General features: G+C 55.4%; 1 protein-coding gene across 2 annotated transcripts in view; it reads right to left on the bottom strand.

Annotated features, from left to right (window-relative positions):
- Nucleotides 1–12,110, bottom strand: part of CPXM2 (carboxypeptidase X, M14 family member 2) — a 93,745-nt gene that overhangs the window by 63,870 nt on the left and 17,765 nt on the right. For both annotated transcript variants that reach the window (XM_066355361.1, XM_066355360.1), the window contains exon 3: nt 6,762–6,871. In XM_066355361.1, the coding sequence (XP_066211458.1) occupies nt 6,762–6,871 (110 nt within the window). The remainder of the gene's footprint in view (nt 1–6,761; nt 6,872–12,110) is intronic.

Here is a 12,110-nt window from a genome sequence, read left to right as displayed (position 1 = left end):
TCTTCGCTCTGCTGCTTGTTGTGTCCATGGAAAGCCCGGCACAGGACGGCCCGCACACGGACTCCCCACTGCGCATGTCCAGGACACAGCCTGCCTGGCCGGCACGTGGCTACGCAGACAGCCCAGAGGGCCCGCCTCACGCAGCATCCTTTGAGAAGTTCGATCGTACCAACTGAATGAACACAAGGCCCCGTTGGTGTAACTGCTACACCTTTCAGACTTCTCTGGGACCCGTCAGACGGTGGATCCCGAAAGTCCTAGGGGCAGGTCAGGCCAGAGGTCAAGGATATGAGTCACGAGATGGGACATCTGGCAAGACCACAAGCCGGCAGACACGCTGACCTGTCAAGTACTGAGCTGCAGAGGGAGGGGCACAGCCAGAACCTTGAATGTGCATCTGAATTCTGCACCAACTAGCTATGGGGTTAGGCCAGATCAGTTAGCCTCTGCCGTCAATGTTCTTATCTCTGAAACAGACTTTCTGAGTATATTGAAGATGAAATGAAATATCAATTTAATAAAAAACTGACGAAATAGTTAAGAAAAATACACACAGCAAAGCGGAACAGAATCCACTTCGGACCCAGGGGTGCTGAGTCCTTCATCTGTGACTCACTAGCCGGCTCTTGGTTACTTGGCCTTCTCCTTCCTCGTTTCCTCGTATTTCTAGTCTTAGTGCTTCTGCCTGCTCCTGTGTCTGCCATGCAAGCTTCTCCCGAATGATTATCATCGTTACGGTAACGCTCATTTAGAATTTTCCAAGGGAGTCGTGATTTAAAATAGCTGGTCCTGTTATTCCCATAAAAAAAATCCAAATATCCCAAATTCCAGCATTTTGGCATGCAAACGCCGTCTCCCAGACTGTTTCCCGAAGCCAGAGGCAGAACAAAATCTCTTTATCAGAACAAGTAGGACATTCCTTGGTCTGGAAGCTATACCCACTGTGATTAATGTTGCCTCCGCAGAGCCCGCACATAGATAGCCCCCCAGCTGGGACTTACTGAGTTACAGCAAGGCTTTCTGCAGCCAGAAACAGGGTGGAGGGTGACCACCCAGAGACTCGGGACGGTCTGAAGGAACAGACAGGCTTTGAGGTCAGAAGACTCTAGGTCCAAATGACTCCAGAGAGAGGCAGGAGTAGGGTGGGCATGCGTGATGCCCTGAGAAAATGATGCTGACCATGTACCACCGGCCAGGATAAACATGGTCTCCACCTTTGGTTAAGGTGGGCCATCAGGTCCCTCAGAGCCAAATCAATGTGTAAGATGTCCCCATGCACCTGAACTCGACACCAGGATAAAACTTGACTCAATGTTCTATAACCGACTTCCCGTCTTCCTGCGGGGTACATCTGAAGCCACGAGCACCGACCATCCTCAAGGCTTGATACCTCATTGCCAGCAAAAAAGATCAGAATATTGAAAGTGGACCCTGATATCAGCATCCAGGTGCTCTGCAGAATTGCTTTAAGGTAGTGACTTTCAACCGGTGTGCAACAAGAATTTTTAAAACATGCAATACCTGCCTATTTAGTCAGGGACACTAACCTCTTTTCCCTTAGTGTCAAATTAAAAAAAAAAAAATGACAACAGCCAACACAACAATAGGTGTCTGGTATAAATGAATTAACATTATACCATTGGTTTGGGGGTTTTTGGGTATTTTTGGTCAGGCAAAAAATATATATATATATATTTTTTTTTTTTTTTGGTGTGCCGCAAATATTTTAGTAATTAGTTTATGAGTGCCACGAGACGAAAATGGTTGAAAACCACTGCTTTCAGGGAATGATTAACCAGGGTTCATGCCAGCAGTGCTAAGAAGTGGATCTAACAGATGCTGCTACTATAACCAAGACATTTGCTCGTGAATGAGGGACCAGAGGTGAACAGCTCTAAGGGTCGGATTCCAAGTCATTCTAACACATGAGTGTCCGATGACTGTGACCACCAGGTATCAGAAGGACACAGAGGTGTTAATGCGGAGCCCCAAGTGTCTTCTTATGACCTCAGAACCTTGGCTCATCCATCACTCTGATCTGAGCATCACACTCATATATTCCTGCTCAGAGGCGACAGTCGTGATGAGCTGAGCTCCAGCCGTGTTCTCAGTCTTTCATCTCTTCGGGTCACATGTCAGGCTCACACTCACCATAACTTTAGAGTCTTATGAAATTGAAACCAGCCCTGTGATGTGACAAGTCTGCTACCATTTTCCCAAGGCCTCCCAGCTAAGAAAGCATCCAGAGTGACGCAGGAAGAGCCGCATCTCTGACCTACCCACCCACCCTACTTGCTCAGTTTATGAGCCACCAACAATCGTTGGGGTCCTCAGAGAACTCTACAGAGACAGGACAGGTGATGAACTGCCATTAAGTGACCCACCTGAACACAGGGTGACCTCCCAAGACCAATGACAGGCAAATGATCCAAGCCTAGATTTAGAGGTCACCGCTGAAAACGTTCCCCTTTGAGAATCAGGTCGTTAATTTCCAATTTGCGATTCCTCCCAGACCAGAGGAAGACAGTGATTGTGTCTTCTAAATGAGATCACAGCCTCACAGGTGAGTTAGTAAGGATCCTGGGCCCATAGCAAGAATAATCCCAAGGCAGAAGGCAAGCCTCTGAGACCCCATTGAACTAGGGCTCCTCCTTGAATTCCTGGATGTATCTGTCTTGTCCCAATGTACGAGGATACATACACCTGGGTTTCTTCCCTAAGCTTCCATTAAATTAACACAAGCAAAATTCCACTTTCCAAAAAATAATAATAAAAGGAAGTTATAATTGAGTTATAAGGTGCTTTTACTCTTTCAAAGTCCTATGCTTGAGATGAAGACAAGAGAATGCTATGGACTGAATGTCTGTGTCCCCTCAAATTTCATATGTTGAAACCTAAGGCCCAAGGTGATGGCATTAGGAGGTGGGGCCTTTGGGAGGTAATTAGATCATGAGGGTGGGGCCCTCTTGAATGAGATTAGTATCTTATAAAAGAGCTCCTTCTCCCCTCTCACCACAGGGAGAAGACATCTGTGTATGAACCAGAAAGTAGACCTTTACCATATTCCAAATCTGCTGGTGCCTTGATCTTGAGCTTCCGGCCTTCAGAACTGAGAGAAATAAATCCGTGGAGCTTATAGGTCATCTGGTCTATGGTGTTCTGGTATTGCAGCCCGAATAGACTAAGACAAACAGGTGCTTCTGCTATAATGTAGCAAATGCAATTCAGTAAAAGCCCATTGTCCGCGAAGCCTGCACTATAAAAACCGAGCTCGTGGGGAAAACAGACTGCAAAGTCTATGCATCTCTGTAATCAGAAGACTTAAAGGAGACACGAAATTGATTTTTTAAAATTTAATATTGCCATAATGCTACAATTTAACCTTAAAAAAAAAAAAAACATGGTGAAGGCAGCACAATGGGAGGGTGTGTGAGGAAGAGTGGCAGCTGCTGGGGTGTGGGGAACGGCAAAACCGGCAAAAACCCCACTAAGCCACAGCCGCCTGAGACAGAGCATGTGGCCCCAAAGCCAGAGGAGCATGGAGGACCGGCACTGTGTACAGGACGGGATTCTCTGAGGTTCTGCACTCTGCTGTCTTGGTACAGTTGGGGGTCCGGTTCTGGTGCCCAGTCCCACAGAACATTAATGTCCTGGCAAAAACAACACCGGCACCAACGCTACTTCTGTGTCATAATGGCATTGCCCCGCGTTTGCCCATCACCCAGGACACACGTGCGACAGCAACGCCGACGGGACAGCCGCGCAGCCCGCACCGCCCCCTTCGAGGGGACGTCTTCACAGCAGCACGGTATCCCTCCGCATCGCAGCAACTACCGAGAAACGTCTCGTCAGCACCGACGTATGGGCAAGGCACTGTGCTCAGTGTGGGGTGCTCAGGATGGGGTGCTCGGGGAAACAAGATTCACACCATCCGCAGGGTCAGCATCGGGCGAGGTGACAGATGGGTAACTGTCAGGAAGGAGGGCTGCACATGGCCCCGAACCATCCCGACGTGCACAGAACAGGCAGGGGGCAGGTTTGTGCCTGTCGTCAGGAGCAACGACTCCAGGCTTAAAGCAGCTGGGACTCGCATCCTGCCTCTCCCAGGAAGTCTTAGCCACGTGACTCTACTAATCCACGGTCCGCTTTCCCGAAGACAGAGGTGATGAAACTGTACTTGTCTCGCCTTGAGGAATGAATGAATTAATAATGCGTGGAAAGCACAATCCTGGTGCCAGAAATGGTCAGAGCAGACACCACCCCCCATCCCTCCCCACCCCACCCCCACTACAGACGGGGCAGGCATCTGAGAAAAGGGGCTTTTCTCCACTGAGGGGACCGGCACAGACCCTGGCAACCACCGGCACTGACGAAGAAATGAACTGGATCAGCAGGAACACGATGTCTGAGCATGGCCCAGGGCAATTCTCCCCTTATGCCTCCTGAACCTCACCTTCTGTGAAGGTCCCAGAGCTGGCGGTGGGACCCCCGCTATCCTGATGAAGGCGAGCCTCACAGGGGGCAGGCGTCTTGCCCAAGACCACTCAGCCCCTTAGCAAAACCAGGAGGCATCAGGCCTGCAAGCCTCCCCCACCCCGTTTGGGGTGGACCACACACATGCCCGTGGCGCGGGCCAGCAGAGGGCTGCAGGAGCCCCCTCACGTCCTGCCCCGCAGCATTTAGATCTAATTCTGATACTCCTGGTGTTTCTCCCACACAATATATCCCTTTCATTGGCACGCCTACAAAAAAATGTGCATGAGACAAGACGGGGTTATTTTTAAACTGCCTTTCAGGCGGTTCCGTGTGGGAAGATGCAAGTTGGAACACCTGTGGAGATGGCATCACACTTCGTGAAGCGCTGACTCCAGAAAACAAGCACCACAAAGGGATAACTTCACTTACAGAGGAAGTGGTCCAGGCATGGCTGGCAGCTCCTAGTAAAGACCGGCCCCAACCCCACACCTGTCTGCATCCAGCGCCCCCCTCCACCGTGGGTCTGACTGTTTACTCGGAGGATCAGAGCCCGTTCAAGGTGCTGGAGGCACCCAGGTTTTTAATCGTCACTCCTGCTTAAACGCTGAGAGTTCATTCCCTAGTAAAAAAGTTGCCCAGTTGTACACGACTGTTTCTGAACAGCTGTTATTAAAAAAAAAAAAAAAAAAAGAACGGGTATAAACCCACTTGGGATTTCATTCTAGTTGGTTCTGAAAACGCTCAGCCTGAATTCTTCTGAACTGACAGGCAGTGAGGGTGGAGTGGTAGGAAAGTCCACCTGACACGGTCAAGTGTCGCGGGAGGAGGAAAGAGCCAGCGCGCGGAGCCGGGATCTGCTCAGATGTCCCGACCCAGGAGCCCCTGGGAAGGGGCCTCGCCCACTCCTGTCCAGTTTCCGGCACAGTGGCTGCCCACAGTAGCACATTTACAGTGACCGCCGGGGGTCAGCTCCGGCAGGTCAGAAGCTGTGAGTCCGGAGTGCAGCCCCCACATCTGGGGATAAAAGGACCACCCCCTCCCAGAAGGTTCAATGAGATGGTGTATTTGCAAAAAGGGGTTGGAAACCAACTCCCATTGGGGAAAGAAAACTAAGATATCCGAGAGCTACGCTATTGGAGAAGCACACAGGACAGTGTGTGCTCAGGTACTGAGCTGAGAGGGGCTGGGGCAGCAGAGAGCTACACTGTTGGAGAAGCACACAGGACAGTGTGTGCTCAGGTACTGAGCTGAGAGGGGCTGGGGCAGCAGAGAGCTATGCTGTTGGAGAAGCACACAGGACAGTGTGTGCTCAGGTACTGAGCTGAGAGGGGCTGGGGCAGCAGAGAGCTACGCTGTTGGAGAAGCACACAGGACAGTGTGTGCTCAGGTACTGAGCTGAGAGGGGCTGGGGCAGCAGAGAGCTACGCTGTTGGAGAAGCACACAGGACAGTGTGGTCAGGTACTGAACTGAGAGGGGCTGGAGCAGCAGAGAGCTACACTGTTGGAGAAGCACACAGGACAGTGTGGTCAGGTACTGAGCTGAGAGGGGCTGGGGCAGCAGAGAGCTACACTGTTGGAGAAGCACACAGGACAGTGTGGTCAGGTACTGAACTGAGAGGGGCTGGAGCAGCAGAGAGCTATGCTGTTGGAGAAGCACACAGGAGGGGCCTGCTGGAGGAAACGCCCAGAGTCACCGCCCGGGCACAGAGGAGGGACAGGGGTCGCAGGCAGGGGGCTGCTGGGGGAAACACCCAGAGTCAAGGGGAGCAAGTGTGTGAGGAGCCCACCTTCTTGGAGCAGAACCTTGACAGTCACAAGGGCCAAGGATACAGCGGCCCCCGAGGGTCGGGGAGGGGGGCCAGGCATGACGTGCCGGGCTCAGGAGAGCCAGGAAGGGTTTGCGCTGGGGGGAGCCACGGACCAGCCGGAGGGGGGGATGTGGTGGGGGTCAGAGGCACCGGCAGAGAGAGAGCACAAATGCCACTGTCTGCCCATGCCCACAGGGTTCAGCTGTCTCCTCCTGCCCTTTCCACGCAGACCACATGGAAGTGGACGGACCAGGGTCCAGGTCTGAGCAGCATCCTTTTCACTACGTAGTCCTCAGAAAGGACCCCTGGCCTGGGTCTCAGGGCTGTCTCTCAGATGTCCTTCCTGGTGTGAGGACTAGGGACCTAATACATGCAAGATGCTGGGGATGGGGCGGGACCCAAGCCCAGCTAGCCACCGCTTGTGTACGACCAGAGCCGCCAGCCACACCCTCAGAACCCTGCCCCGAACGCTGGTACCTGGATGTTGAGCCGCCCTCGGTGCGCCCCCAGGCCGTAGCGCTTCACTGTGGACGCATGGAGCTGGAAGTCGGTGATTTTTAAGGTTTCCAGACCAAGAGGTGGGCAACCTGGAAAGGACAATGCTTGTTACAAACAAGGACAAATACCGAAAGTCACAAGCGTCCGGTCCCCGTGTCCCCGGAGCTCCCACCCGGCACGACGGCCCCCCACACCGGCATGCCCGGCGTTTCCTGACAGACACTGCCAATTCAGGGATCGCCATCCTGCTCACTTCCCACTCCGGGTGTTCCTGCTCTGATAGCCCTTCTCCCCGGTTGCTGCCCATGCTACTGTCTGAGGCTGTTTGCAATTAAGGATCCTTCCACAGTGTGACTCAGCCAGGGAGCGTGATCGGTGAGGAGTTTCGGAGCAAAGCTGAGCTCTGCAAATTAATCAGAACTTACTGATTTCGCTTCGGCAGCTCTGGCCTTGGTACTGCGCATGCTAATGTGCCAAGCCATATAAACAGAAGAAAAAAAGAAAAAGAAAAAGAAAAACACTGTCTTCTGTTTTCTGTTCTTGGCAAAACTGGGAACTTGGAGAAGGGTATTTGTTAAACACAGTTTGATCCCAGTTCGCTTGGAATAAGACGCTGGCCCCACGGCAGGCCCTCGGTCATGGTGCCCGGCCAGCCCGTGGTCCCCACGGGTAAGAGGTTCCACAGCAGCTGCAGGGCCGGAGCCCGGGCCTCCTGACTCCTGGGCAGCTGCTCTCACCGCCCACCCTGCCATCAGGCTAGGAATCCTCACGTGATGCTGTCTCCTGCAAATCTGACCCTGGAGGGAGAAAATAAAATAAAAACCCGCAGTAGAAGTGAGCCAAGTCTATTTCTACTACAAGAAGTAGAAAGTCCCTAAGGTAACGAAGGTCACTACGGTCCCATAGCCGGCAGCACTGTCAGCTGCCACACCAAACCAACGTCCCCTTTCGTTCGCTCTTGAGGTGAGGTGGCAGCCAGAAAAGCCATGCTCCCTGTCCACAGCACAGCGGACGACAGGTGCCTTTGCAGGGAGGCCCAGATGAGCACGCACACACCCGGTCTGCTCACAAACGTGGTCCTCAGCAAATCCCGGTAAGGACTTTTTTCCTTATTAGAAGACCGACCCTTAGAGAAGTTTGGAGGCCTTGTCCGTCCTCCGCGCTATTCATAAAGAAGCCAGCGGTGGCCTCACACTGAGAAAATGGATGCCCTTGGTGGGCAAAGACGAAGTTACGGAGCACGGGGTCGGTGAGGCACCTTTGGGTGCGGGAACCAACAACAGTTAACGCAAACAGTTAGAGGAACCGTCACCCTCATCGGAGGGAGGGCAGAAGTCTCACAGAAGGGACCCGAGCAGGAACGTAAGATAGGTGCAGAGACACGGAACAGGTGTGGGGTGGAGCCACTGGAGCCCTCGTCATCCAGATAGAAGCCGTCACCATAAACCATGTGCTATGGGGACACAGAGGAATGGGGGTTTCCCACGGTCTCACACCTCCACTCGTCCACTGTCCCCCCTCCCAGAGAGGGCCTGACTCACCTGGTCACAGGTCTGCCTGCTGGGTGGTGTTAGCAGGGGAAGGTAGTAGTGGGTCTCCACATTCACAAGTGACACGTGCGTGGGACCAGCTGTGCACGGGACGGGCTGTGCGAGGGACGGGCTGTGCGTGGGACGGGCTGTGCTGTGCGTGGGACAGGGCTGTGCACAGGACGGGGCTGTGCGAGGGACGGGCTGTGCGAGGGACGGGGCTGTGCGAGGGACGGGCTGTGCGAGGGACCGGCTGTGCGCGGGACGGGCTGTGCGCGGGACCAGTTGTGCGAGGGACCGGCTGTGTGCGGGACGGGCTGTGCGAGGGACGGGCTGTGTGAGGGAAGGGCTGTGCGCAGGACCGGCTGTGCGAGGGACCGGCTGTGTGCGGGACCGGGCTGTGCGCGGGACCGGCTGTGCGAGGGAAGGGCTGTGCGCGGGACCGGCTGTGCGAGGGACCGGCTGTGCGAGGGAAGGGCTGTGCTTGGGACGGGCTGTGCGCGGGACGGGCTGTGCGCGGGACGGGCTGTGCGAGGGACGGGCTGTGCGCGGGACGGGCTGTGCGCGGGACGGGCTGTGCGCGGGACCGGCTGTGCGCGGGACGGGCTGTGCGAGGGACCGGCTGTGCGAGGGAAGGGCTGTGCGCGGGACCGGCTGTGCGAGGGACCGGCTGTGCGAGGGAAGGGCTGTGCGCGGGACCGGCTGTGCGAGGGACCGGCTGTGCGAGGGAAGGGCTGTGCGCGGGACCGGCTGTGCGAGGGACCGGCTGTGCGAGGGAAGGGCTGTGCGCGGGACGGGCTGTGCGAGGGACGGGCTGTGCGCGGGACGGGCTGTGCACGGGACGGGCTGCCTGTGCTGCGCTGCAGGCAGACGCCCGCCGAGGGCAGCCGTCGGGTAGCTGAGGCGTACGTAATCGGATCTTCCAGCCACCTGCCCTCGCCGCCCGGCCCGGGCTCTGCCCCCACCACCCCTACTTTTTCTTTGCATGTTCCTGTCTCGGATTGTGCAATCTGCCCTCTGGCTTCTGTCCGGCAGCACGGTGGCTCTCCTCATACGGTGACCTTTTCGGACTCCTGGGCGTCTTCCTGGTGTCCCTGCAGTCTGCTCAGTCTCGGTTCCCCCTCCCCGCCCGCGACCGCCGTGACTTCTTCCTTCCATGACACAATTTTCCTGTTTCCCTCCTTCCTTCCTCCTTGTCTGAGGACTTCCCGAGAGTCCTCCCTCTCTTCCCCTCGCACAGTCCAAGTGGGCACCACGGCCTCGGCCACAAGATGGCACAGGTGTCATCCAAAGCAGCAGGGATGGAAGCACACACACACAGAGATTAACCCAGAACCCCCTGGCACGCATCCTGGACACCCACTGCTCCACGACCTTCCATACATCAAACCTGCTCTCGGCAGGAGCCCGGCGGCTCCTCTGGTTGAAGCAGATGTCCGAGCTGCCTTCCACGGGCCAGTGCCGAAGGAGTTCTCCAAGGAGGTAGCCTCCTCCATGGCGTCCAGTCCCCACTCAGCAGACAGCAGAAGCCCCCACAGGGGCCAGAGATGTCTTTGCTTGGGAGGCTGATCTCCATCCCATCCTCCTTTGAGAGCCTCCTGCCTTTCCTTCCACCAAACGGCCATTTCCCAGTGACCTCCGTTCACTCCGTCACCATCATCATTGGCACAATTCGGCTCAGGACCGCTGCCTGCACACACACACACACACACACCCCCCGCCTGAGTCGGGGCGCTGTGTCCACGATGCCATATCCCACGAGGCTCAGCTAAAACTACACGCTAGGACCGGCGGCGAGTTACCTGCCTTCCCCAAATCACATTTGAAACATTTCATAATTCACAAAAACAGTCTTAAGAATAAAGCAACTTAAGCACAAACATTCTATCCCACACCTTTTCGTGCAAAGATGCACGAGGCAGAGACCCCCCTCAGAGTCACACCGATCCTGACCGGTTCCTAGGCCCATCAGAACGACTTAGAGCGAAAGGTCTGGCGCAGAAATCTCCACAGGCAGGTAAACGAGGGGTCTCCCTAGGCTGGAGGACAGGGGACAACAGACGGGATCATTCTCCTCTGATGTAAAGAGTCTAATGCAAAACACAGAGGACCGACATGTCCTGCGGACTAAGCACCTGCCTCTGAGAAGCTCAGCAGGGTTCAGCCTGACTCCTTTTCCTGCTCTTCCTCCTCGCCCTCCAGGAACAGCATCCTCAGGGTGTTTCCGGGTCTGCTCCATGTCCCAAAGGAGCTGCTCCTCCACGTGGGGCGGGTGTGCCTGCAGAGCGGAGCCACTCTGCGTGGGAAAGAAAGTCTGGGAGGGTGACTGGGAACGTACTGTAAGGCCACCTGCTCCCAGTCCCTCGGGCCGACGCTCAAGGCCACCTCCTGGTTCCTGAGGTGACATCTGCAGAACTTCAGCCCCTGGGCTTTGGACACCACACGGGGCTGCTGCTGACGTGACCACCCCGAAGGTCCGACAAAATCCACGGAGCGAGTTAGCTCAGTAGAAGGAAACCGACCCGTCTTCAAAACAGGAACTCCAGAAGGGCAGAAAGACACGGCACGGTCCCCGTGTGTCCACGACTCGCGGCTCCCCACGGCGGGGGTCGTCGGACTGACACGAGGCTTCTCAGCGGCAACCCCGGGCACCCAGACCCAGGGGAAAAGAAGAGGGAATCGGGACTCCACCGTGAGACGCTGGAGTAGTTCAGGGCGTCCTCAGCCCTACGAGTCCTTAGAAAGGTGCCCCTCCCACCAGAACCACAGACGCTGCGGGAAGAGCCTCTGGATCCCGTGCCAGAGACGTATACACACAGTCACATGGTCCAGGGAGGGCTGAGCACCCCACACAGTCACCCCCACCCACCCACCCCGAGGAGCCCAGACGACTGCCGGCCAAGGCTCTCCAGAAGCAACGCGGAGCTGGAACAAGAAGCTAGAATTCCTTTGGTTTTCAGTCTTCACAGAAGCCTCCTGCCCCTGGCCAAGGAGCGGACACCTTCCAACCACGAGGACTGTTTTCCTTCCTCCTTTAGAAATCTGACGGAAGAAAATAGGGCGCTGCCCTGGTGCTCAAGTGTACGGAGGAGAGATAAAAGTGTTTCCAAGTTTGACCTCAATCCCCGCAATCGGAAAGTAAGCCAGGCCAGGTCCCCGCGGGCTGCTTGTGGGAACTGTAATGTGTTTATATTGTAAGCGAGATAGTAATGTTACTTGAGGAGCTAATTAGAAGGTGAAGAGCGTGCTTGAATGTAATGAGAACTTCCTCCCCAGTCCGGGTTTTCTGGGTCCCCAGCTGGGCTGCCCTGAGGCTCGTGCAAGGACCCCATAAGGACTCAGCCCTGGGCCAACCTGTCCCAATAGCACCCCCCTAGTGCCCCTCGAGACAGCTCCCTGCTCCACCCTAAACAAACACAAACAAAACCCTTCAGCAAAGAGAAAAAAGACTCTAATTCTCAGACGCCTGTGGGTGAGAACACAGAGAAAAAAAAGTGTGAAAAGAACAGCTCAGGAAGACATTAATTAGAGACTGGAGATGAGTCATGATTTGGAGGCAAGAGAGTGACAGTCGTCAAAGGTGACTGTGCTTTTCCCTTAAAGGGGCGCACCCTGCGCTGAGCGGGCTCCGTTCCTGGGGAGGCGGGCACAGGTGGGGTGCTCTGCCTCGTTCAGCACCCCCTTCCGACCCATACACGCACGTGCACACGTGCACACACACAAACACACACCCACGGGTAACTAATCTGCCCCCTGCTGAAGCTCTCAGCAGCGCAGCCGCTGTACAGAGTGGACGTCA

Source organism: Saccopteryx leptura, chromosome 13, assembly GCF_036850995.1.
Source record: "Saccopteryx leptura isolate mSacLep1 chromosome 13, mSacLep1_pri_phased_curated, whole genome shotgun sequence".
Taxonomy (NCBI): domain Eukaryota; kingdom Metazoa; phylum Chordata; class Mammalia; order Chiroptera; family Emballonuridae; genus Saccopteryx; species Saccopteryx leptura.
This window is presented reverse-complemented; position numbering and strand designations above follow the sequence as displayed.